We start from the raw sequence: 26925 nt of genomic DNA on the forward strand, positions 1-26925 counted from the left end.
ACCTGGCAATGGAAGAGACAACGGTTGCTATGTGCAAAACAACGGTTGCTATGTTTTGATATAATGAGAAATATATAACTAAATAATATATAACACCATGCTTTTCTGGTGTTTTACCTACTCTACCACTGCACAAAAACGTGGGGCGGGATCCACAAAGAATGGATTGCACGGTGCTAATTGCACCCTTACTTACAATACAACATTATGAATTGAAAATGGGGGACTCTGATGTAAACAAGACGAAAATCTTTCTCTGGTCTGCATGCCCTTAACAACAACATTCTCTTACATCAGGGTCCCCCATTTTCAATGGATAATGAATTGTAAGTAAGGGTGCAATTAGCATTGTGCAATCCATTCTTTGTGGATCCCGCCCTTGGTATTTCCCTTTGAAATTGGTTTCCAGTGGTTACAAGCAGCCACACCGCAAGAAGGAGAACTACACACACCTTCCGTGCAAGGCCTCTATTGTACCACAGACTGGATTTTCCCCCTTTGAAGTGTTAAACTCAAACCCATGCCCTTTATGTTAGCGCGTCTCCTGTTTCACTGTTGGAAACGGTGTGGACCCGGCACCGCGTTGCTCTTGTCTGCCGATGATAGCCGTTTGTTGTTTCTTTCTCTTCGTGTGCCAGATGGGGGAAGGGAATAAGCGTATTATATGCATTCTTTAATACCCGTCTCTAAATAGAACCCGCGGTAGGCTCTAGGTACACGGCCAAGTTGCGGTGGGGGTGAACAGATATGTGTGTCTCCCGACACCTTCCCACCCTTAGCCCGGTTATAAATGATGTGGGTGAGACGGGATGGGGGGATGGAAACATTCCGACCTGCCGAGGCTGGATTATGTAACATCCACCTCACTACAGGGACCTGCTCCGCTTTACTTACATAACTCTGAGAGGACATCCACCCACACCCCCCCCCCCTCTCGCTCTCTCTCTCCATCTCTCTCTCTCTCTCCATCTCTCTCTCCATCTATCTCCATATTTCTCTCGCTCTCTCTTTCCATCTTTCTCTCTCTTTCCATCTTTCTCTCTCTCTATCTCTCCATCTCGCTCTCTCTCCATCTTTCTCTCGCTCTCCATCTCTCTCTATCTTTATCTCTCTCCATCTCTCTCCATCACTCTCTCTCTCCATATTTCTCTCTCTCTATCTTTCTCTATCTCTCTCTCTCTTTCGCTCGCTCTCTCTCTCTCTCTCTCTCTCTCTCTGTTTCTCCCCCCGTCCCCTCCCGTGCACTTTCATTGAAAGACACTTGGCTTTACGGCCCTTGGGTCGGATCCCTTTACTCTTTTGAGGGAATGGCGTTTCTCAGCCAAAGCCGCGGGGCCAGAAAGCAGAGCTTGGCGGGAGGATGTGGATGATTGGCTGTGCAAACATGGAGGGGGCGGGCACCCTGGACGACAGACATCAGCCAGACCCAGAGAGAGGGCTCAGACACCCTACCTGTGTGTGTGTGTGTGTGTGTGTGTGTGTGTGTGTGTGTGTGTGTGTGTGTGTGTGTGTGTGTGTGTGTGTGTGTGTGTGTGTGTGTGTGTGTGTGTGTGTGTGGTGTGCATACGTCCATGTGTCTCTCTGTCTCTGTGGGTTCCTTTGAGGTGGAGAGGGAAATACAGGAGAGTGTAGGGAAGAAACGATGGAACACAGAAATAGGTTAAATGCTTTCATAATAATCCTCTCTCTCTTTCTCTCTCCGTCTCTCTCTCTCTCTCTCTCTCTCTCTCTCTCTCTCTCTCTCTCTCTCTCTCTCTCACACACACTCTCACAAACCCAGTGCTGTGATTATAGAGTGCATACAGTACCTACATTTGGTTTATCATCTGTAAAATGGCCAAGACACGTATCTTGTGCGGGGCGTTCTCCTGGGTCTGACGTGTCGGCCTACGCTTTTAGGTAACCTTTCACTACCACACTACAAACGGTTAACCGTCTGTAGTGTTGTAGTGAAAGTGTTAACCTTCTGTAGTGTGGTAGTGAAAGGGTTAACCTTTTGCAGTGTGGTAGTGAAATGGTTAACCTCATGTAGTGTGGTAGTGAAAGGGTTAACCCCCTGTATTGTGGTAGTGAAAGGTTAACCTTCTGTAGTGTGGTAGTGAATGGGTTAACCTTCTGTAGTGTGGTAGTGAAAGGGTTAATTTTTTTTTTGGATCTTTTTCCCCCTCCATTTTCCTCCGATTTTCTCCCATCCCAATGTTAGTCGTTATGCCAATTCCCAATCCCCTTCCTGGTCGCTGCGCACTTACCCCCCACAGTCGGTCTGGGAGAGTGGAGGCTATCACGTGCTTCCTCCGACACACGTCCAGCCAATCAACCGCTTCTTTTCACCTGGCAGCGCGGATTCTCATTGAGAGGGCGTAGCGTGTGGAAGGATCACACTATCCCACTCAAGTCCTATCCGCGCTTAGCAGGCGCCCCGACCGAACTGTAGGAGTCGCTGTTTACAACGACCCGGACCCACCCCGCCAGCTTCTCCCACCCTCTAATACTGCCAATTGTATTAGTGTGAACGGCCAGCCAAGCTGGTGACAATCCCGGAGCTGTGAGCTGGATTCGAACAGGCGAATCTAGCCGCTCCGGGGTTTGGTGACGAACGCAATCTCCGTTACGCCACCTGACCGCCCAGGGTTAACCCTTTCTAGTGTGGTAGTTAAAGGGTTAACCTGACATGTCATTTGATCTAATGTGTTTTTGTCATGTCGCCATCTTTTCTGCAGGGGGCGCCTGGAGACCTGGGAATGATCGGCTTCCAGGGGTTCCCAGGACCAAAGGTGAGAGGTTTTACTATACCAAGCACATTCACTGCACAGTCTGAGGGGAGATGAGATGGAGGAGGAGAGGAGAGGAGAGGAGAGGAGAGGAGAGGAGAGGAGAGGAGAGGAGAGGAGAGGAGAGGAGAGGAGATAACTTCAAGAGAAGGAGAGGGAGGATGACGTTAGATTAGAGGAGAGGTGAAGTGAAAGGAGAGAAGGTGAGATGCGATAGGTTGAGACAGGATAGGCGGAAATTAGATGAAATAAGAGCTAAGGATATGAGATGATAAGATGTGATATAATGCAACGAGAGGAGAGAAGATGAGATATACTTTACCTTAATACCAGGATCCAACCAGACCCATCTGTCCTAATCCTATAATATTAGTATCCCAGTCAAATTACATGTCTTTATCTGACCAGACATCTTCTGTTTTGGCTTCAGGGACCGGATGGCGATTTGGGCTTGAAGGGTGTGCTGGGTCCTAAAGGCCCAATGGGTTCTCTGGTAAGTAACAAACCCCGGCTTTCGGTTTGATCACACAAATCTGACGAGGGCCCAGAGGGTCTTATTGTCTATGAATATGATAGTATGTGGTGTAGATTTAGGTGGGGGTTGTATGTCACCCTCAATATTGAGAAGAGGTACATTCTCCCCCCTGATTTCTTGTGATTTTCAAGATTTCAAGATTGGTTGTACATGATTCTGAAAAAAACAACCCAAAACACGGGTGATATGTTTTGAATGTGCAGAAACAATACAGGAGAAATAACTCTTTGACAGCAATACAGAATGCCTGAAAGTACACCAGAATGCAGGAAACTATAAGTGTTTGATGCTCAAAATGTCTTGCGGGAGGACCCCCAGACCCCCCACTTAAAGTGCCCCCCCCCTCCCATGTTGCAACCAGACCTACGCCCTTGCGCAGTGGGGACACCCTATGACTACAGATCACATCGTGGCCATTTACAGTGTGGCCAGTGTAGAGTAATAACATGACACGGAAGAAGTCGAGCACAAGCGGGCAGAAAAGTGGCAATTTTTGAACTTGAACTTGAGGACTGCATACCTTTTTTGCAAACCAAAACAACATACTTTATACTTATAGCACATGCATGAGCCTGGTCTCTTTTGAAAGATGACATTCTGAAGTTTCTGATTCCAGAAAAAAACTCACTTTTAGTGCTAACGTAATAGTGAACTTGAGTTGTAAAAATACTTGTTACTCAAGTTTTTCTGTAGTAGTTAGTAGTCCAGCGGTAGTATTTCCCCAGAAGGGGGTATGGCTTACAAATCCATACAGAGCCATAGCCCCGAAGCCTTATGTAGTACATATCCAAATTTCATAAGGATCCATTCAGAAATGAGTGATTAGGAGTGATTTTGGTAAACTGTGTACAAAGAAAAACTCAGTTTTCTCATAGACTTCAATTCATTCGGCTGTTTTGCTCTTCCTGTTTTCGTGTTCTTTCGTGTTTTTGTTTTTTTATTTAGATCCCCATGTGGGGTATCATTGGAAAGCCACACTCATTGGCTACAACGATTCACAATCATTTTCGAGATCGGATCTAGATTGATGGAACTACTGCAGCCTGAGTCGGGAGTGGTATTTTGCGCAATACCATGTACTTTGCACAAGCCTCAAATACCGGCATGTAACTCGAGAACCGCTGAACGGATTTTGTCGGATTTTGTCACTATCAACAGGCAACAAATAAGCCTTCAATTCGATATATATATATTGTATTACAAAATATGCACACTCGAGCCACTAGGGGTCGCCAAAGTGCCGGTTGCAAAACATCCGAAAAACGTCCCATATGAGGGACGTTGCAGCTTAAGAGGATAAGAGACGCTTCTCACGATGTGATTGGTCTCCCGGCGATAAAGGCCCTTTTGGAATGGTTTCATGGCGACACTGACTCGTCCTCGTGTTCTACTTCTATTGGCCGGTCCGCCTCGCTTCTGGCAAGCGTTTGGTTTTCAATAACAAAATGGTAGCCGGTGATGGCAACCAATAGAGAGAGAGAGATAATTTGCGGGTCACTGTGCTGTCTTTATTTGCAGTGCTGGGAGTCGAGCACCAAAAGTAAAACAAAATAATAGATACATAATACAAATCTCAAACACACTCATAGGGGTCAAGGGGTCACACACTGTAGGCATGCAATGTACCCCCTTTGCTTTCTCTGGGCATACTGTAGTTCTCAAACCTTTTCATGTCAAGGACCCACAGATTGATTCATAATTGGTCAAGGACCCCTTATTTTATAAGATCTTGTCCCAGGGACCCCCATCTGTGAGGATATTTGTTGTTACATATGATTTCACCCAGAATTCCATACTAGAGGAGAAAACATTCTCATTCTCATACATTCTCTCACTGGGGACCCCCTGGAACGCACTTGAGGACTCCACTTTGAGAATCACTGCTGTATATCACTGACACATGGGAATAATCTTACAAACACAAGTTCATTCTTTTTCTTTCTAATGTTCCGGACAATGCTAGCTGTGGTTTAGGAGGGGAGAGAAGTGCACTAGATGTGATGCTGCCTTCAGCTTTGTGTTTATCTTCCTTCTCCATCTGTTGCAGGGTTTCTCCGGACCTGTAGGGCCTGAGGGAACCATCGGCCCAATAGGAAAACCTGTAGGTTTCTGTGTGTGTAAGAGAGAGGAAGAGAGTGAGAAAGAGAAAGAGAGAGAGAGTGTGTGAATGTCCGCATGTGTGTGTGTGTGTTTGTGTGTTGCCACAACCAGGCCACTGCATAGATCAACAGATCTTTTTGTCAAAGATGACGTTGGAAAAGAAAGCCTTTTTCTCATCACTCCGGGTCATTGACGGTGTCAGTCTTTTTATTCAAGCCAAAATCACTATTCCCGTAATTATATTTATTCCACCTTAGTCTCCTGGGGTCTCACTTCCCAAATTTGTAGGTTGACTTTTCAAACAGATCATGGATTTGGAATTGGAATCTGGTGCATGGGTATCGGTGTGCGTGAATCAGTCACACAGGCCCTTGGAACTGAAACATAACAAAGCCAGTATTTCTCTTTGCTAAATAAATAATTGAGTTATATCCTGCATGCTCGGGAAGCATGTAAGAGTAAATCAATTCTAAAAGGGGGAAAAATTTACATTATTGTGGTGAGAAACTGGGCTGAGCAGGAGTGAGATTCCCTCAGAGCGCTGGGAACAGCAGGCAGAGACGCTTCCAGACCCGACCAGGCCGTCTGGTTACCTATGATTCTGTTACATGCTAGTTATAAATACTTAAAACATTGGATGTGAGGCAAAAAAAAAAGTGGGGTACTCAGGTTGAAATCTTTTCTTCTTCTTCTTCTTCTTCTTCTTCTTCTTCTTCTTCTTCTTCTTCTTCTTCTTCTTCTTCTTCTTCTTCTTCTTCTTCTTCTTCTTCTTCTTCTTCTTCTTCTTCTTCTTCTTCTTCTTCTTCTTCTTCTTCTTCTTCTTCTTCTCCTTCTCCTCCACAGGGACCCAGGGGCCCGACGGGCAGCAGCGGTGAAATGGTGAGATTCCCAATCATAGTTTGAATTCCTTTTTTTTCTCCCCCAACAAGCCGACGCAGTCTCTCCCGTCGTTACATGAACACACTGGTCTTCCCCCCGGTGTCAGACTTCCTAAACTCCTGACACCACGAGCGCCCCCTGACACCGTGAACGCCCCGCCTCCTGACACCACGAGCGCCCCCCTGACACCGCGAACGCCCCCGCCTCCTGACACCACGAGCGCCCCCTGACACCGTGAACGCCCCGCCTCCTGACACCACGAGCGCCTCCTGACACCGTGAACGCCCCTGCCTCCTGACACCGTGAGCGCCTCCTGACACCACGAGCGCCCCCTGACACCACAAGCTCCTCCTGACACCACAAGCGCCTCCTGACACCACGAGCGCCCCCTGACACCACAAGCTCCTCCTGACACCACGAGCTCCTCCTGACACCATGAGCGCCTCCTGACACCACGAGCGCCCCCTGACACCACGAGCTCCTCCTGACACCATGAGCTCCTCCTGACACCACGAGCGCCTCCTGACACCATGAGCTCCTCCTGACACCATGAGCTCCTCCTGACACCACGAGCGCCTCCTGACACCACGAGCTCCTCCTGACACCATGAGCTCCTCCTGACACCACGAGCGCCTCCTGACACCACGAGCGCCTCCTGACACCATGAGCGCCTCCCGACACCACAAGCTCCTCCTGACACCATGAGCTCCTCCTGACACCACGAGCGCCTCCTGACACCACGAGCGCCTCCTGACACCACGAGCGCCTCCTGACACCACGAGCGCCTCCCGACACCGCAAGCGCCCCGCCTCCTGACACCACGAGCGCCCCGCCTCCTGACACCACAAGCGCCTCCTGACACCACAAGCTCCTCCTGACACCACGAGCGCCTCCTGACACCACGAGCGCCTCCTGACACCACGAGCGCCTCCTGACACCACGAGCGCCTCCCGACACCGCAAGCGCCCCGCCTCCTGACACCACGAGCGCCCCGCCTCCTGACACCACAAGCGCCTCCTGACACCACAAGCTCCTCCTGACACCACGAGCGCCTCCTGACACCACGAGCGCCTCCTGACACCACGAGCGCCTCCTGACACCACGAGCGCATCCCGACACCGCAAGCGCCTCCTGACACCACGAGCACCTCCCGACACCACAAGCGCCTCCTGACACCACAAGCTCCTCCTGACACCACGAGCGCCTCCTGACACCACGAGCGCCTCCTGACACCACGAGCGCCTCCTGACACCACGAGCGCCTCCCGACACCGCAAGCGCCCCGCCTCCTGACACCGCGAGCGCCGCCTGACACCGCGAGCGCCCCCCCCCCGCACACACACGGCACCGGCTCAAAGCAACGCTACGGTTCTTGCTGATGTGGAGGACTTGGCGTAACGTCTCTCTCTCGTCTGTAGACGTGCGTAACCGGGGTCTGTTTACAGTAAACGGCTGGTCCTGTGAGAGTTGTGTGGAGAGTCTATCCACCGGGCCTTACTGTACCTCCCCTCCCCGTAATGTAAACTGTATTAAGGAAATGCCTTGTCATAACGTTAGCGCCGCGCGTCTCTCAGGGGTAGTGTAAACACTTCCTCCTCCGCGACTCCGCGCTGTAAACCGTTTGAAGGATTCTCAGGGCTGCGCAAATCCCATGGCAACCCCCGCTGAGGAACATACACACACACACACACACACACTCAAACCCGTTGATTCTCATTTCTCACTATTCCTCTTACTAGATACAGACAGATACATAAATACACACACACACACCACATACAGCCCACTCCCCCCAAGGAGGGGGCGTAATAAGGACCAGCTGGCGCGGGGGGGGGGGGGGGGGGGGGCTGCTGGTCTTAGCGCTAGAGTTCTGTTGATGCACCGGCGCTCAAATTGCGTGGGCTGCGAGAGGCCTTTTTGGCTTGGGACGGTTCTGGGAACGGGGAGGAATGGGATGAAATCAATATGGATGACACAGTGGTACATAAGGGACAAAAGTAAATATTGTCAGAATATTGAAGTTTGAATATCAAGGTTAGAAAATCTCTGCCACCCCAGTTTTACACACTGAAGTGTCCTCTTTCACACCGTAGTATATATATATATATATTATTTAATCATGGGCGACAACCTCTGTTAGACAAGACGTTGCTCACAGAGGGGTAAGTCGGGTCAGCTTGGCAATTTCTACAAATGATGGAAACGGTGACGGGGAAAGCTGATCCACAGTCAGCCCTCGAGGACAACTTCACCCCCAGAGTTAGTATAGTGAGCTACTTTCAATGCTCCGTTACAAAGCTGTGGAGAGAATGTCGCACGACATGATTTGTCGCGCCGTTTTAACACGTTGCTTTGTTTGCGTGTCCTCCCATGTCTAGGGGCCTCAGGGGAACCAGGGGAACGCAGGGCCGAGAGTAAGTGTTCCTACTTGTTCTTCTGTGTACCTCAAGGTTGTCTGCACTGCCATTCTGAACTGAAAGAGAGCACCTCTCACGGTATCCCTCATGCTGTGTGTGTGTGTGTGTGTGTGTGTGTGTGTGTGTGTGTGTGTGTGTGTGTGTGTGTGTGTGTGTGTTTCTCTCTTCTCAGGGTTCTCCTGGTGCTCCCGGTCCTACGGTAAGTCATCGTTTATACATTGATTTGATATACTGAGGTAATAGTTAATTTGAGTACTATAGAATGAATATTGAGTAGGGGCCGTGTGCGACTGTGCACAATATAGTATCCGTCAGACCGCAATCTATGACGTTAGGACATACCATTGAGCGTCCAGGGAGGGAAACGGGGAGAATCTCCTGCCACTGAATTGGTAAATAATAAATATCACAGGGTGAGACTGAAGAGGCATCCTCAAAGACAGGTCGAATGTAACTTTTCTAAACAGCGCGATCGGGCCGGTGTCGGGATATCAACCGCTTGACGTGGACTTGATGCACTAACGAAACGAACGTCTCAAGTGATAGAATGGAATAGAATAGAATAGATTAGAAGTAGGCCTACTTTATTAATCCCGAGGGAAATTCAGCACTACAGATCGCTCACAATAAACATTTAGGTAGTAGTCAAAAATCACAAATAAGAATACAAATACAGTCAAGGATATACATTCTAAAATATCTATATACATTCTAAAATATACAGTAATATACAGTAAAATGTACAGTAAACATCTTTAAATGTAGATGTAACAAGTACAAAGTCCAGGAAGATATGCAAGAGTTTGTACTGTTACTCTGTGCTCAGTGAGGCAGTGAGGCAGAATGATGCGTTATACAGTCTGATGGCTGTTGAAATGAAGGACTTCCTGTGACGTTCAGTGTTGCATCTTGGGAGTCTTAGTCTAACATTGAACGTGCTCCTTCTATGGGCCAAGTCCGTGTATAGTGGGTAGGAGTTGTTGTCCATGATGCGTGGAGCTTAGCAAAGCTGTGATGTAAGCGTTCTGCTGATTTTCATATGGGCCAAATACAATAGCGATCTGCGGGAGTATCGTCAATGTTTTCCACCATCAGTAGGTGTGACCGGGTCTGATGTATTACATACCGTATCAACCATTGTCAATTACCATTGATTTGCATTGGTGGTGGATGGTGGGGTCACAGTGTTCCTATACATACTGGTCATGGTCATGGTATACGTTGTCCAGTCTGTCCGCTCCAGTTCTATGCTCGGTCGTCGCCCTAGTAGTTGTACATGCTATCATACAGAGTATATGGGTAGACTATAGTGGGTTGGGTAGTTAAGTATCAAATAGCATTTCTGTTTTATCCTGAGCCCTGGTACTTGCAGCGCTGGGCCCCTGCTACTATATCAAATAGCATTTCTGTTTATGCAGAATGTGTGATAATCCCAGAGGTGTTTGTGCTCATTTGGAATGTGTTAGTATGCCCCCCCGCTGATGTCAGGAATGTCCTAGTTTATTGATACAGCGCTTAGCTCACGGCTTCTCTCTGGCTGTATTTGGACCGTATGAGAGTTTGGCTTGTGCAAAAGGCCGCATGAGACCGGACATGTATAAACCTTTAAAACTTTTTAGCCTCTTCAGTGAACAAACTTCTGACACCAGCCCAAAACGATAGAACTAAGACAAACTCAAGATGTAGAATTTGGAGCAGCAATATTTGGAAAGATTGATAACTTATCCATAATAAAGCTCATTTGATTATAAAAATGCAAAGGTTTTGTGTTTCTGCTAAATCTGTCTCCCGTTCCTTATCTGAGGAGCTCCAGATTATTATCTTACTGACATCAGGGGGTTGAGTCTCTGATGTTGTTTGGTTTCTGACTTTGAAAAGGGAGTTGTTTGAATGCACTGTCCCTAGACTGTAGGGATATTTCATAACCCTTTTAAAGCTACAATCCAGAATTAATTTGACCATCCAAACTTCTGGTATATTCACATATGAATTTGATCTGTAGATACACCCCTGAGAGGTATCTATGGCCCATCCTGACTCAAAATATGACAGTCTCAATGGTTATGTAAAACTCATGGTTAGCTGTCGCACACCGTCAGTCCTTGTTTCAAAAGCCCTGAAAATTTAAAAAGAATCTTCAGCCCAATAAGTTAGCATGTAAACAATGCCGTTCAGTAGGTGGGGCAACCGAGTTGATTGTGCCTTTAACATGATTAATGGAGAATGCAAGTGTGTCTTTTCTAACTTTGTTTATTTTTTGGTTGAACCCACAGAGACATATTTATGCCGACTCCAATTCTGCCCTGAGGACAGAGGTAAAACACTTAACACTGTACACCATACTCTGCCCTGAGGACAGAGGTAAAACACTTAACACTGTACACCACACTCTGCCCTGGGGACAGATGTAAAACACTTAACACTGTACACCACACTCTGCCCTGAGGACAGAGGTAAAACACTTAACACTGTACACCACACTCTGCCCTGGGGACAGAGGTAAAGTACTTAACACTTTACACCACACTCTGCCCTGAGGACAGATGTAAAACACTTAACACTGTACACCACACTCTGCCCTGAGGACAGATGTAAAACACTTAACACTGTACACCACACTCTGCCCTGAGGACAGAGGTAAAGTACTTAACACTGTACACCACACTCTGCCCTGAGGACAGATGTAAAACACTTAACACTGTACACCACACTCAGCCCTGAGGACAGAGGTAAAGCACTCAACACTGTACACCACACTCTGCCCTGGGGACAGAGGTAAAACACTTAACACTGTACACCACACTCTGCCCTGAGGACAGATGTAAAACACTTAACACTGTACACCACACTCTGCCCTGAGGACAGATGTAAAACACTTAACACTGTACACCACACTCTGCCCTGAGGACAGATGTAAAGTACTTAACACTGTACACCACACTCTGCCCTGAGGACAGAGGTAAAACACTTAACACTGTACACCACACTCTGCCCTGAGGACAGATGTAAAACACTTAACACTGTACACCACAGTCTGCCCTGAGGACAGATGTAAAGTACTCAACACTGTACACCACACTCTGCCCTGGGGACAGATGTAAAACACTTAACACTGTACACCACACTCTGCCCTGAGGACAGAGGTAAAACACTTAACACTGTACACCACACTCTGCCCTGGGGACAGATGTAAAACACTTAACACTGTACACCACACTCTGCCCTGAGGACAGAGGTAAAACACTTAACACTGTACACCACAGTCTGCCCTGAGGACAGATGTAAAGTACTCAACACTGTACACCACACTCTGCCCTGAGGACAGATGTAAAGTACTTAACACTGTACACCACACTCTGCCCTGAGGACAGAGGTAAAACACTTAACACTGTACACCACACTCTGCCCTGGGGACAGATGTAAAACACTTAACACTGTACACCACACTCTGCCCTGAGGACAGAGGTAAAACACTTAACACTGTACACCACACTCTGCCCTGTGGACAGATGTAAAGTACTTAACACTGTACACCACACTCAGCCCTGAGGACAGAGGTAAAACACTTAACACTGTACACCACACTCTGCCCTGAGGACAGATGTAAAACACTTAACACTGTACACCACACTCAGCCCTGAGGACAGAGGTAAAGCACTTAACACTGTACACCACACTCAGCCCTGAGGACAGAGGTAAAACACTTAACACTGTACACCACACTCTGCCCTGAGGACAGAGGTAAAACACTTAACACTGTACACCACACTCTGCCCTGTGGACAGATGTAAAGTACTTAACACTGTACACCACACTCAGCCCTGAGGACAGAGGTAAAACACTTAACACTGTACACCACACTCAGCCCTGAGGACAGAGGTAAAACACTTAACACTGTACACCACACTCTGCCCTGAGGACAGAGGTAAAACACTTAACACTGTACACCACACTCTGCCCTGAGGACAGAGGTAAAACACTTAACACTGTACACCACACTCAGCCCTGAGGACAGAGGTAAAGTACTTAACACTGTACACCACACTCTGCCCTGTGGACAGATGTAAAGTACTTAACACTGTACACCACACTCAGCCCTGGGGACAGAGGTAAAGCACATTCAAAGAAAGGTGTCTTTGACCAATTCTGTTTTTCACCAAATTTACTGGCACAGAATTCTGACATATTATATTTTGCTGACCCGTTCTGACTCAGAGCTTCCAGAATACAGAGGTGTCTCTACCGGACCCGAGCTCTGAGATTCTGAAGACCCTACGCTACCTTAGCAGTGTCATCGAAAGCATAAAGAAACCTCTAGGCACCAAGGAGAATCCAGCTCGCATCTGTAAGGACTTGCTAGACTGTCACGACAAGCTCACTGATGGTAAGAAACAACCTTCTTCACCAGATCATTCACAGTCTAATGGCTTTTGTCAGCATCAGGCTTTTATGAATGAACAAACCCCATTCATTTTGAAGGGAGAGTATACAGAACTTTGTTGTTTTTAGATTAGATTCCATTACATTTAAACTAGGGATGTTCGATATTGGCTTTTTTACCGATAACCGTTATACCGATATTGTCCAACTCTTAATTTCCGATACCAATATCAACCGATACCGATATATGCGGGGTTTCCCCCCCAAAAAACGGAATAATTTCAGGTAATTAACATTACATATCTCTTGTTGTGGAATTAACACAACATTATGCATACTTTTGACAATAAATAAAATAATAATTTGTTCTTACTTGCTTGCCTGGGTAAATAAAGGTTAAATAAATGTAAAAATATATATTTTTTTAAAAATAGAAAATATATTTCTTTAAACCGATACCGATATTTTCCGATATTACATTTGAATGCCAATATCGGCCGATAATATCGGACATCCCTAATTTAAATGTATTGTCATTATTGTCATTATACACAAGTACAGTACAACAAAAAGAGGTTTGGCATCCAACCAGAGTGCAAATGTAACAGTAAAGTGCAATATAATAGTAATATACAATGTACAGGTGATTAAACTGGTTATAAGATATATAATAGAGTAATAGTGCTAATCAGATGTATGCAAAGATATAGTATCTACAGATATGTAAAAAGGATTATATCCAGGTACAGACATGTATGGGTTTTATGCAGGTGTATACGTAGGTATATATAAGGATTATATCCAGATATATTCAGACAGATATATATATACTATATATACTAGATATATATATATATGCTGCAAATATGCATTTATAAATGTATATACAGTATATACAGCACTATTGTACATGCTATCATACATATATACTGTATATGGGTAGACTATGTAGTATGATGTAGGTAGTTTGATGATTATTATGATTACAGGGTAAGCAGTAGGTAGGTATAAATTGAAATGGTAATTTCCTTATTTTGTGAGTGTGTGTTTTCCTGGTAATCGCCCTGTTTTTTCCTCATGTAATAAGTGTAATTATTCAACTTCATACTTAATGATAGGTGTCACAAATTTGTATTGTGTTCTACCCCCCTACCTCCACCTCCACCACCACCACCTCCTCCACCTCCACCACCACCACCACCTCCTCCACCTCCACCTCCACCACCACCACCTCCACCACCACCTCCTCCACCTCCACCTCCACCACACGCACACCCTTTCCTCTCTCTTCTTAGGTCTGTTCTGGATTGACCCAAACCTGGGCTGTATGTCAGATGCCATGGAGGTCTTCTGTAACTTCACCGCAGGAGGGCAAACCTGTTTACATCCACTAGCATCGAATAAGGTAACGTGCTATAGAATACAACTGTAAAACACAGTCCTAAATCTCACAAAGATGTTGGAAAGAAATAATTTCAGCAATAGAGACCTTGTACAGAATGTTTGGACAGCAACAACAATCTTCATATTATTGAATCTTGGAAACGGGTCACAATGGAACAGTAATATCGTGTTTTTCCAGTGTTTTATTTACTCTAACGCTGCATAGAAATTTGGCATTTTCTTTCAAAAGTGGTTACCAGTGCTTCCAGGAAGCCAGTTGAAAGATCGACAACTACAAAACCATTCCATGCAAGGCCTTTATTGCTACTTCATACATTTATTATTATTATTCCAACTTTCAAAAGATCGCTGTTCCGTTCACAAAGATTGCTAAAAACTTAATATTCTCCAGTGAGCTAAACCTTCTCTGCAGCAGTAGCAGTAAGCATCGTAAATGGTAAATGGTGCATTTATATAGAGCTTTTATCCAAAGCTTTACAATTTTGTTCCTCACATTCACCCATTCAATCACATAATCACACACCGACGGCAGAGGCGACCATGCAAGGTGCCAACCTGCTCATCGGGAGCAATTAGGGGTTAAGTGTCTTGCTCAAGGACACTTTGACATGCTTCCCAGGAGGAGCGGGAATCGAACCAGGAACCTTCCAATTACCAGACGACCGCTCTACCTCCTGAGACACTGTTGCATCGTACTATCTCAGATGTCGTTTTTGGGGAGAAAACGCTTTAGAACGTTTATATTACAAAGTTCTAACTAGTTAATCCTAATCACACTGGGCGTGCTCGCCTCCGCAGATGGTGTACGGCGCGGGGAAGGTCCAAATGAAGTTCCTCCACTTACTGAGCACGGAGGCCAGCCAAGGCGTCACACTCCACTGCCTGAGCGACGCGCCCTCCGGCGCCGCCTACGGCCCGGTCCCACAGCACGGCGCACGGCGGAGGTTCCGCGGCTGGAATGGACAGACCTTCGAGGCAGGCACACTACTTGAACCGCACATCCTACAAGACGAGTGCAAGGTGAGGGGCGCTACAGCAGAAATGTAATTTAAAAGTCTAAATGTTCTTTCTTTATATACATTTTCTTGAACTGAAAGATATTTGTACAACTTTTTAAATCATTTGAATCCCACAGGATTCTCTCATTTACAGGCTCTCATTTACTGACATTGAGAGGAACAATTCATAATACAAAAACAATATAAAAACAAAAGTCAACCAATTAAACAATTAAAATCAATCAAAACAGTTACAGACTGAGGTGAAATAGTTGGCCATTATAGATTTAAACTGACCAATGGCAAATGATCTAAAGTAGTCAGTGAAAACTGATGCCTGACATTTTAATTCCTTCTATGGTTCTCGTCCTCGGAGCTAAAAACAAACAACTTTTAAAGAGAATTATGGACCTATAGACCTAATTTTGGGTTGATTGCGTATCGCGTCAAGTTGCTTGTGTAATAACATCAGGGTATCTGTGGGGTATTGAAAAGTCTTAGAAATTATTAAATTCATAATTCTCAATTTAATGCCTTAACACATTGACCGCCAGCACCAGGGGGCGCTGATACCCCATTCATCGCCAGGTCTTTATTCAATGGATATAGTTTTAGACTGTGACATTTGCGAGTGCTTAAAATATATCTTATATTATATCTATGGGTCTAATAACGCTGTTGGGTCTCAGTGAGTTGCTTCTAGTCAACATGCCTGAGACAGATTGTTTTTTCATCTGTACATTTCCGTTTTATACCGTTTTGAACAGAGTATGGTTTGGGTGTTTTTCAGTAATTCCAGGAAAAAAGCGAGAAAAAGGCTTTTTTTTTTAATTATTATTATTTTTTAGAACTTAAATTTGTATTAACATTTATAGACAAACAACACTTATACAATACCTACAATGACATCAATAACATAACAGTACATTAACATGGGCCCCTTGAATTTGGCTGCGTTCAGCCTCCCAGACCCCCATGAGAGGGACCCCCCCCTCCTGCCATCCACCCCTAGAAACCGGGCTCCCCCACATCCCAGGTCCGTCCCACGTGGGACCGAGCACTCAGCGACACGGGTCCCTTGAATTTAATTGGGCCAGGCCCAGTGGAGGGGTGGTACTCCCCCCCCCACCGAGCCAAGCCCGCTACCTCCCATGTCACCAAGCACCCCACCCCATGCACAACGAACCCACAACCCACGAGACCCCACTCTCCCGGGCCAAACCGCGGAAACGATGCCCCCCCCCCCCCCCCCGACATTCCCCCCCCTGAGTTAAGCCCCTGGAACTCCCCCATATCCCAGGCCGATGTGCGCGTAGCCGGGCCCCCAGCGACACGGGTCCCTTGAATTAATTGGGCCAGGCCCAGCAGAGGAGAGGGACAGATTCTCCCCCCCACCGAGCCAAGCCCGCTACTTCCCATGCCACCGAGAGCCCCACCCCACGCCCACCGACCCCGCAACATACAGGACCCCACTGGGCAAAGCTCAGCCGCTCTGACCCCCACAAGAGAAACCCCTCCCTCCCGCCCTCCTCCCCGAGAAACAGAGCACCCCCATATCCTGGTCCACCATGCGCAGAGCCGAGCACCCAGAGCCCCCACCCGCCAGCCCCCCGGCCCACGAGAACCCCAAGCCCAGGCCCGCAGAAGGCCTAAGCACCACGCCTCAATGGTCCCCCGACCGCCCGCGACCCCAAGCCCGGTGCCCCCTCCGGCCCGGTGACCATACCACCCGGGCCACGGCGGCCAAGGGCCCCAGGAAACCCCACCCCCCCCATACCGATCCCACAACACGCAATGCTGTCGAACCGCCGGAACGATGGCCCCTCCCCCCGGCATTCCCCCCCACCGAACTCAGCCTGCCCGCCTCTGCACCTCCCATGTCACCGATATCACTATATACATTTATGGAAAAATAGCACTGACAACACAATAAGAAAAAATGATAAAATAAGCCATATGATTAGCACTCTTTCCCCCGTTGGTAGTTTGGAGGGGAATCAGCTCTCCTGTTGAAGAAGCCCCCCCCTAGAGACGGAGATATCCCCCAAAGGAGATTCTCCAAGCCTCTCTTCATGTCCAACATTTTGAATTCTTGTCCTTCACAATAGGGCTGGGCGATATGACGATATTATATAAATATCGGGTACAGTTCATTAACGATACACTTTTTAAACGTATCGTGGATATCGTGATGTTTTGCCCAAGAGGCTTGTGTCGCGTCAATCTGGTCCACACGTTGACACTTTTGAACAGCGCCGCCCCACACACACTACTGCATCAAAAGTTACTACTTATGATAACAAAGGCATTCGTTTTGTGGCATTAACGTTATATAGTTACACTTTCAATAACATCAGCGTATTTACATAGCAACGTCCGAGGTCGACCTAGATATAGCAAGCATTAGTCGTTCATATCTCAGCCCGTGCTGACTCAGTTGTGCCCATTCTGCGGTCTGTTAATAAAGTTTTCAATCAGACAGATGTATGGAAAGGCTTTTATTATAACATCCGTTGCAGTAAAATCATTATGCCTCCAGTCGTTTAGTCATTCTGCGGACCTAAAAGCTAAACGTCGGCCGCGGCGAGCTACCGCTGCCATTGTTGTTGTCATTGAGCTCTCCAATGGCGGAAGTAAAAAATTAATACGCGCTTGCCGATTGGTGCTAAGAACAGCAGGGCAGGTGCAAGCGGTGTGACGTAATTGGCAGACGCGACTGTCAATCAAAATGATTCTGTTTGCCGTCTGAATGAATGAAAACGTTATTAACAGATTGCAGCATGGGTACAATACAGTACAGCTCAATACAACAACAGTCAACAGTGGACTGGAGGATGCAGACCAGAGAAAGACTTTCGTCTTGTTTACATCAGGGTCCCCCATTTTCAATTCATCATATTTCATATCTAAATCATATAATATCTCATTGCTAAATATGTGCAATATATAATCTAATAATCCAATAATCTAAATCTAATATATAATATAAAAATGCTAAATGCATGGGTATTTTATTTTGTCTTTAATGTTAGCTTGCAAACTCAAATACTGTCTTGGTAAGCCTCATAATGAATTGTTTGGGGAAAAAAAGAAAAACATCGTGATGCGTATCGTGTATCGCCGAAAGGTCAGAAAATATCGTGATATCATATTTAGGCCATATCGCCCAGCCCTACTTCACAATTGTCCATGTGCACATTCAAAGCAACTGCTATTCTAACATAAAATAAAGACAATTGGCACTTCCCAGGTACAGTCATTCTTTTTAACCCCGTTTAACCCCCATTGGCGGGCTGGAGGGGTAAGGCTTTCCCGGAGAGGGCCCCTCCTATAACGACGGAGATTCCCCAATGGGGATTCTCCAATGCCCCTATTATTGTCCAACATTTTCTTTGAATTTTTATCTTTCATATGATAGTACAGTTCCAGAGCTCCCGGTCAGGTCTCCGAATGTTTCTCCCCATGTTCCCCGTCGTCTTAGTTGTGCTAATGTGTTAGTGTCTACAGTTTAGTCTAGTACGTGTTATTTATATGATTATGTCCCGAATCAAGCCCCAATTTTCCCAACTAATGTGTTTACCTTGTCTGTATTCCCAGTGGTCTGTGTGTTATCTGCAGTGTGCCTCGAATCATAACATCCATTCACTATCAAATAATATGTATATGTGGTATTGAATCTTGGTCCGTGTGTGTGACCTCAGTGCTCGAGTCCTGTTTGGTGTGTGAGATCTCGTTATTTGAATCCTGGCTGGTCTGGTTGATCTCGGCGCTCGGCTCCCGGTTGGTGTGTGTGGTCTCAATGCTCACATCCTGGCCGGCCTGGGCGACCTCCGTGCTTGCATCCCGGACGGTCCGGCCGACCTCTGTGCCCGAGTCCTGGTTGGTCCGGTTGTATCCAGCGTCTCTTTGTCCTTCTTTTGGGGGTCGTTTGTTTTATTTCTTTTGAATTAGCCTCCATGCTCCTCCGAATATTCTGTATTGCATCGAGTCCAGTCTGCGTGTTGGTTTGCATGTTAGCATTGTTAGCATTCTGTATTGCTTCTAGCCTGATCCGGATGCTAGCTTGCGTATTCATCGTGTTAGCTTCCATGTTAGCTTGTAGCTTCGTCTCCAGCCTCGTTGTCTAACGTTTTTATTTCTTTTGAATTAGCCTCCATGTTCCTCTGAATATTCTGTATTGCATCGAGTCCAGCCTGCGTGTTGATTTGCATGTTAGCATCGTTAGTATTCTGTATTGCTTCTAGCCTGATCCGAATGCTAACTTGCATATTCATCGTTAGCTTCCATGTTAGCTTGTAGCTCCGTCTCCAGCCAGACCTCACTGTGGTCTAACGTTGCTGCGTCATCTCCTCGTGTTGTACCTTTCCCTTCGTCGTATTTTCTTTGTCGGGGTCCCTCTTCTCTCACTTCTCCTCCTTTGTCGAAAAAGGCGTCTTACTGTAATCCAGTCATCACGTTGTAATTTTTTCGCTGATTATCTAATCATCCTGAAATCAATGCTAGATTATCATTAGTATGTCTCCTCGTCCATACATGAAATTACCGTCGTAGCGGGGCACTCCCCCCCCCCCCCCCCCCCACCGCAGCCAACGGTAAACAGCCATACACGGTCCACACATATAGCTGTGATCGCGGTAGAAATAAATGTCAGATCAACGATAATCTTCTTACCTTATATCTGATGTAATGCAAAAGAGATAATCCAAATATCTGATCGCAATTCCAAATAATGCTCGTGGAGGTCCGCACCACACTACCGACCGGTTCACAATGACGGGCGGGCGGAGTTACTGCTCGATGCCACCGGTGTATAGAACTGGTTCGCCCGAGTATTTAAACCCTGCCCGCCCGGCTCAGATCGCCTCCTAAAACACACCAACCCATTTTCAATGAGATGCAATAGCTCCGCCTGGCAGTAGAGGGCGGTGTTGACCGTCTGCCAGCTCAGACAGGCTCTGAAGAGGATACCAGAGGCTGCAGCTATGAATTATGAATAGATATAGCGAATAAATGAAATAACGATCCCAAAAACGAGTTAACTCGTTTCTGGCGCTCAACGCATGGCGGCCAATAACGAGTTAACTCGTTTATGGCGCAGAATGTGTTAAAAGGTATTTAAAAGTCTTACATTTAATTTGCACAGGTATTACATTTATGGGGGGGGGGGCAGCCCGGCTGTCGGGAAATGAAATAATATTAAATAATATATTAAATGTTTTTGTATTCAAGTAATTTTTTGTGGGGCTACTTGGAGCCTGGTGTGAGATCTTCTATGGAACATCTGAGAATTTAAGATACGTGTTTTTGTTTTTTTGCTAGTATGGTCATGAAATTGGTATGTAATAGCTCTAAATGGTATTACAAAGTATTAAAAAGTCTGAAACCTGTTGAAAAATGACATTGTGTTGAGTCGCTTGTCTAATAACATTGTGTTTCTTTTTCTCTCAACCCCCCCATCCGACTCTCAGATCCAAGATGGCAGCTGGCACCAGTCACGTTTCTTCTTCCACACTCAGGACAGTCGTCAGCTACCTATCGTAGACATACAGGAACTCTCCACACCACCACAGGCCCACAGCCAGCAACACGCGGAGGTCGGACCGGTGTGTTTCCTCTGAACCCAACATCGGCGTGCTCCCCCAAACATATTTATAATGAACTACTAAAACACAAGCCTGCCATACAGAAATGGCAGCTCACCGAAGAGAGGCTCCCCGACACATGAGCCGGGGTGGGTCTTGGTTCCTTTTGGAAGACAAAAAAAACACCCTGTCCAATCGACGGCGGACCTCTGTGGAGGAACTTGGGTCTCTGTGGGACGTTCGGGCCGAGAAGGCCAAAGGAGAGAGCAGTGTATACCGATATTTATCTAGTAAATGTGTAAAGTATTTTTCGTTGGTTCGTTTTCGATTGTTTGCGTGTCGAAAGGTGCTTGAGTTAGCTGTGTATTCGGACCCTCGTTAGGGAAGGGCCCATCCATGCAGCTATCTATCCAAACTCTAAAGTCGTACCTCTCCCCTGCCCCCAACCCCTCCCCCACCCCCACCCCGCCCCAACCACCCCATCACACGCCTAGCCATCCCAAGCGGGGGTCTAGCTCAACGAAGTACAACAGGCTTGTGAGTAGGAGCACTATCCCGCTAAATGTTCCTTAAGAGTGCAATAGCTTGTGGATAAAGTGTCACTCGTTTTGATGATGCCATTTTCCAATCGAAGGGCTATGTTTTCTTTTTACATGGTTTCCATGGCGATTTTTTAACGACGTCGTCCTACCCAGCTGGACGCGTTCATCTTCACAGATGGTGCTCTACCTCTACCTGCTTATTTGCCTTTTAGAATAGATGCTTGCATCAAGTTAGTAGTCCCCCACCCCCCCCTTCAAGTTGTATGTACCGGTTACATCAAGATATGTTCAGTTTGTATGAGTACTTATTTTGATTTGGTCATTTCTAATTTATGAACCTTTTTTTGTTTTGTTTTTGTTAAACTTTTTCTTAGCTCTTCGCGCAATTAGGTAGGTCCTTCGTGGGTTACCTATCATTGGTGCTGCGACAGAGAGATTCATCAGCAAGTATGATATGTTTCCTGTGTATATATTGACAGCATACTGTATGTTTGATTATTTATATCCTTTTTGTTTTGTTTTTTTGTTTTTGTTCACATTACTGTACCACGGTAAATTATACTCTCAGAGAATTATTTGGTCATCTACCATTCAGCCTAAATAACTATTTATGTTTAAAAAAGAAAATTATAATAATGTGTATTTGTACATACACACTGTGACTGTATGGTTTATCGTTACCTGTGTCCCAGCTCATTGGGTGGTTGTTGGTAGTACTGGCAGCTAAGCACATGGCCAGAGTCACAATCCGTTTAAAGAAATAAGAATACAATTGTGCTAAGAATACAAATAAAAACAGTCATCATTTTCTTAAGTTATATTACCTTGAACAAAGTGTAATTATAGAAATTGCTGTGGAGGATAAAGTTGGATGAAAATGTGTAAATATGTTGACATTAAATAAATGGAATGTTTTAATCCCCCAAATAGTTTTGATTCTTGTTTTTGAATAAAAAAAAAAAGCACTTGTAAGTGGTCTGTATCGTTATTGTAAAATGGTTGGCAAATTGTACAGATGTAACGGCGGGAAAGGGTTAATCCCCCCGATTACACTCCATATTGTAATTAGATACTGTTCAACTGTGGACGTTTGATGTGGACTCCTTGCTCAGCTCTCTCTGGCTCACACCAGTAAATGTGTTTTTCATTTTTGTCACCCCAACATCAAGGGCTTGGAGCCAGAGAGGTGCACGTCGCTTTTAAACTCATTGCAGGAGAGCCCCCAAATACTTACACACACACACACACACACACATTTTGTTTAATAAATATATTTTTGGGTGAAATTAGATTAGAATGGTTTGTATTGTTGTCACAGTAAAAAAAAGACATAAGATCAGACATTCCTTTATTGATCCCCTGGGGGGGGGTTTGGGCATCATAGGTACAGGTATGGGCAGGGTAAGAGTAGAACAACATAATGATGGCCGAAGCACAAAACCTCCTATCTGAACGATTTTTGTTTTCATGTTGTTTTCTTGCTAAATGCAATTTGTATACAACACAATATACTTTGGACTATATTACCATATTTTTGGACTATATTATGTCTTAACAATACCGACCAGGTATTAGTGCCATTAACCCTTTCATTATACACTACATAAGGTTAACCATTTCACTACCACACTACAGAAGGTTAACCATCCACTACCCCACTACAGAAGGTTAACCTTTCACTACCACTCTACAAAAGGTTAACCTAGACCTGGGATGCTCGGTCAGAGCATTATGGGAAATGCACTTACCGTCTTCTCCAGAGTCAGACGAGAATGTGGAGGATACCAATTTCCTCTTTGTGCATTCAGTAGAAAGCTATCTGGCTGCAAGCTAGCCTAGCTTAGCACAAATGGAAGTGGATACGGATCAGTTAGCCTAGCTGTTAGCCGACCGGATAGAAAATGATTAATTGAAAATGGAGGACCCTTATGTAAACAAGACGAAAGTCTTTTTCAGGTCTTCATTCTCTTAGCAGTTGTTAGTATTGAGCTGTACTGTATTGTACCCATTCTGCAATCTGTTAATAAAGTTTTCAATCAATCAATAGCTTTCTACGGAACACACAGAGGAAATTGGTATATATCCTTGTCTGACTCTGGAGAAGACGGTAAGCGCATTTCCCATAACGCTGGCATGTACCTTTAAAGAAAGAGTCTCAGTTTTACTGATATATCCAATGTATGCAACCCCAGACTCTTTAGGGACCACAGTATGCAGAATTAGGCAAAAGAAAATGCAAAACTCCCATATAAAAAGAAAAGAGGACGAAGAAAAACATGCGTTTGACCCTAAACTGCATAGAACTAGCATAGATTTGATGTGGTTGTAAGGCTGAGACTCCTGTGGTTCCATAGAACCCAATTACATTAAAATATCTTTATTTGACCGTACCCGCTAAAGATATCCTCTTTGACATACAAAAGGTCTCAAAGAATAATCCGAAGGGAAAGTTCAGAAAATTCATAATGGTCATTTTCAGAGGGGTCCCTTGACCTCTCACCTCAGGATATCTGAATTTAAGTGGGTTATAGGGGTCTCCATGCTATGCTAATCCCATGCAGTTATGGGCAAGAACCATACCGTTTTTGCATGCAGAATAAATGTGTTACTTTTATTTCATATTTTCTGCATACCGGGGTCCCTAAACATTCTTGGAATTGGATGGATTGGGTCTGACTGGAAAGCTGAGACTGTTGTGGATGCAATGAGCCCAACTGTGTTCATGTGTGATGATGTTAGTCCCCACAGTAGTACCATAGTTGACCTCATTGTATAAAATGACCTATTGTCACCTCTAGGATCACAGTCTCGTGAAACTTTACAACCACAAACTAGAGACCTAGGGCTTCCAGAGAATCTATGGATTTCCTAGGTGTACTGATCATAAGGGGGGGGGGGGGGGGTCTGAGCAATTTCCAGAACAGAAGGGCTCGCCATCCAATCACAGAGCATTTGTATTCTTACATAAATATCCAAATGTCAAAAGATTTTGATACCAAATAACAGCATGCATTTTTCTATGGTGTTCCTCAAAGTCCAGTCTTCATGTGGCGTTTTGGAGGGACTTTTGATCAATTCTCGATTCTCACATAGGTCCCATGCATTATAAATGGCCTTTTCCAGTGTTTAGCATTATTTCCTAGCAATGGGGGATTATATCAATGTGGTCTGTGTCGTTAACTATCATATTGACTCATCAATCTAGTCTCGAGTTCACGAGATCTTCCCTCACTCAACTAAGCCGTTCTGATTTGACGGTATTGCTGACGTGAATAAGGTACTGATTTGCAGTAACGCCCCCTCTATGGTTGTAGCGCATAGTGTAACCCGACACTTCCTCAAACGGGTTTTGACAGAGAGGCAGAGAACGAGCGAGGGAGAGAGAGAGAGGAGTGTGTGCGCGCAGGAGTGTGTGTAAATTCTTTTGTGTGCGTGCGCCACGGGGATGGGTCTTCTCTCACACACAGAGCATTTACACAGGTTGTGTGTACATGCTCTGTGTTTCCCTCTCTCTTTCTCTCTCTCTCTCTCTCTCTCTCTCTCTCTCTCTCTCTCTCTCTCTCTCTCTCTCTCTCTCTCTCTCTCCCTCGCAGTCAGGAGCACTAGCTTATCACTGTCGAAATATCTGTGCATGCTCCCACGCGCACGCCCGTATTCCGATCCATGCAATAATAATAACAGAGGTATATATTGTCATTTGAAACAAGTTACCAATGCATTGTCCCGTGGGATTATGCCCACCCACGGCGAAATTAATTAGTCTCCCCCTCAATCTCTCTCTGTGCCAGTCGCAGACTGTGTGGGTGACTGTCACTCAAAGCACTTATGGGCAGCCCATCCAATAACAGCCTGAATTCCAAAGGGAGAATAATGATGCTTTTGAGTACTTGATTAGAAATATAAAACAATGTATACATTTTTTTATAAAAAAAATTACAGATGTGTTCCATAGACTCACAGGCATTGGGTAAAGTTGCCCAAATAGTGCAAGGAATAGCAATGCATGTCCCCTTTAAAAGGTTTTCGTACCAAACAAATGGTATCACCCAGGGTAATGTGTAATGCCTGTGCCTGGGACAATATTATCTCATTGGGCCCCCCTCGCCAGCTTGAATCACAAGTCTATGGATCCTCTGGGGCCCATCCAGGCCCAGGGCTCAGGACAGTGAACCTGGTTCCCCCTCCTCCCCCTCTGAAGGCAGCCCTGGCATCAACCAAAGAATGTGAGATAACTGAGCATGAGAATGGCCATCATACACCTTGATCATAATGTTCAAAATACAATGTTTATTACAGATCCACTATTAAAACTTGACACACAGTGCTGAGTCACATCTCAAATTAGTCTTCAGGTTCCCAGCTTTCATATGATGTATATCATATGTCATAAGCTCCACATCTTCATGGACAACCCCTCCCACCCACTATACATGGACTTGGCTCGTTCAAGACTCCCAAGAGTCTCCCCCCCCCCCCCCCTCAATGTACAGTTTTGCTTGTTTATACAGTGTGCCCCCCCCCCCAACCACCTCCAATGTAAATTACCCAGTATGGTTGTCAATATCCCAGTGTACCCAACCCCCCCCACCCAACCTCCTCCAATGTACAGTTTCTACGTCAAATGTATATACTCCCTTTTCTTGACTCCTTCTGTATCACAAACAGTACTGTATTTGCAAATCTGGTATGTCATAAATGTATAGATGTAGCAGTACTGACTATCTGTATGTCATGTATGTGTCGTATATTTATCTAAATAAAACCTGTAAATTAAACAATAGAAATTATGCACATATATGAAATAGCAAAGAACTAGGTTATTTTCTCTTAGAAAAATAGAGACTCACAGCCATGCCAAATCACCTGTTAGGTTAACCATACATTTGAGTCAACAAGAAGGCTGTTAACTGGCCTCAGTCGAAATGGATCAAAATGACCCATATAAGCATTACGGGAAGGATTAAAATCATCTAGCGGTTGATGGAAAAAGCCACAGGAGAACTCAGTCAAAAAGCTAACAGTGCACCCCTTCAGCCTTCACTTAGCAGTTATAGGAAAGGCCCAGAGTGCCATAAAAATAAGAACAGATCAAATGGCAAACATATGACACATCTTCCTCCACAACGAACAGGGATGGTGCGCCAAATAACTAAACTTTTAAGTCAAGAAGTGACGACCTGAAGGCCAACATCCGAGTTCTGTTTACTTTAGCTAAGCAGACCAAACAGGCCATTCTGTGATACCCACTGTTAGGTTGAATGGGTACTATATTTCCATCTGTATGAGGGTCGCATTCAGGGACACTTGGGTAAATCATT

The 26925-nt window shown here is 45.5% G+C and overlaps 1 protein-coding gene across 1 annotated transcript in view; it reads left to right on the forward strand.

Annotated features, from left to right (window-relative positions):
• The window catches only part of col24a1 (collagen type XXIV alpha 1 chain), a 313480-nt gene extending 290955 nt beyond the window's left edge, over positions 1-22525 (forward strand). Inside the window, exons 50-60 of the mRNA XM_084310995.1 lie at positions 2721-2774; positions 3202-3264; positions 5354-5407; positions 6250-6285; positions 8663-8698; positions 8874-8900; positions 10975-11016; positions 12917-13085; positions 14377-14486; positions 15284-15505; positions 20952-22525. Of these exons, the coding sequence (XP_084167121.1) occupies positions 2721-2774; positions 3202-3264; positions 5354-5407; positions 6250-6285; positions 8663-8698; positions 8874-8900; positions 10975-11016; positions 12917-13085; positions 14377-14486; positions 15284-15505; positions 20952-21101 (963 nt within the window). The 3' untranslated portion in view covers positions 21102-22525. The remainder of the gene's footprint in view (positions 1-2720; positions 2775-3201; positions 3265-5353; positions 5408-6249; positions 6286-8662; positions 8699-8873; positions 8901-10974; positions 11017-12916; positions 13086-14376; positions 14487-15283; positions 15506-20951) is intronic.
• Positions 22526-26925: the final 4400 nt, after the last annotated feature.

This window comes from Notolepis coatsorum (genome assembly GCF_963971535.1).
Source record: "Notolepis coatsorum genome assembly, chromosome: 3".
NCBI classification, from domain to species: Eukaryota; Metazoa; Chordata; class Actinopteri; order Aulopiformes; family Paralepididae; genus Notolepis; species Notolepis coatsorum.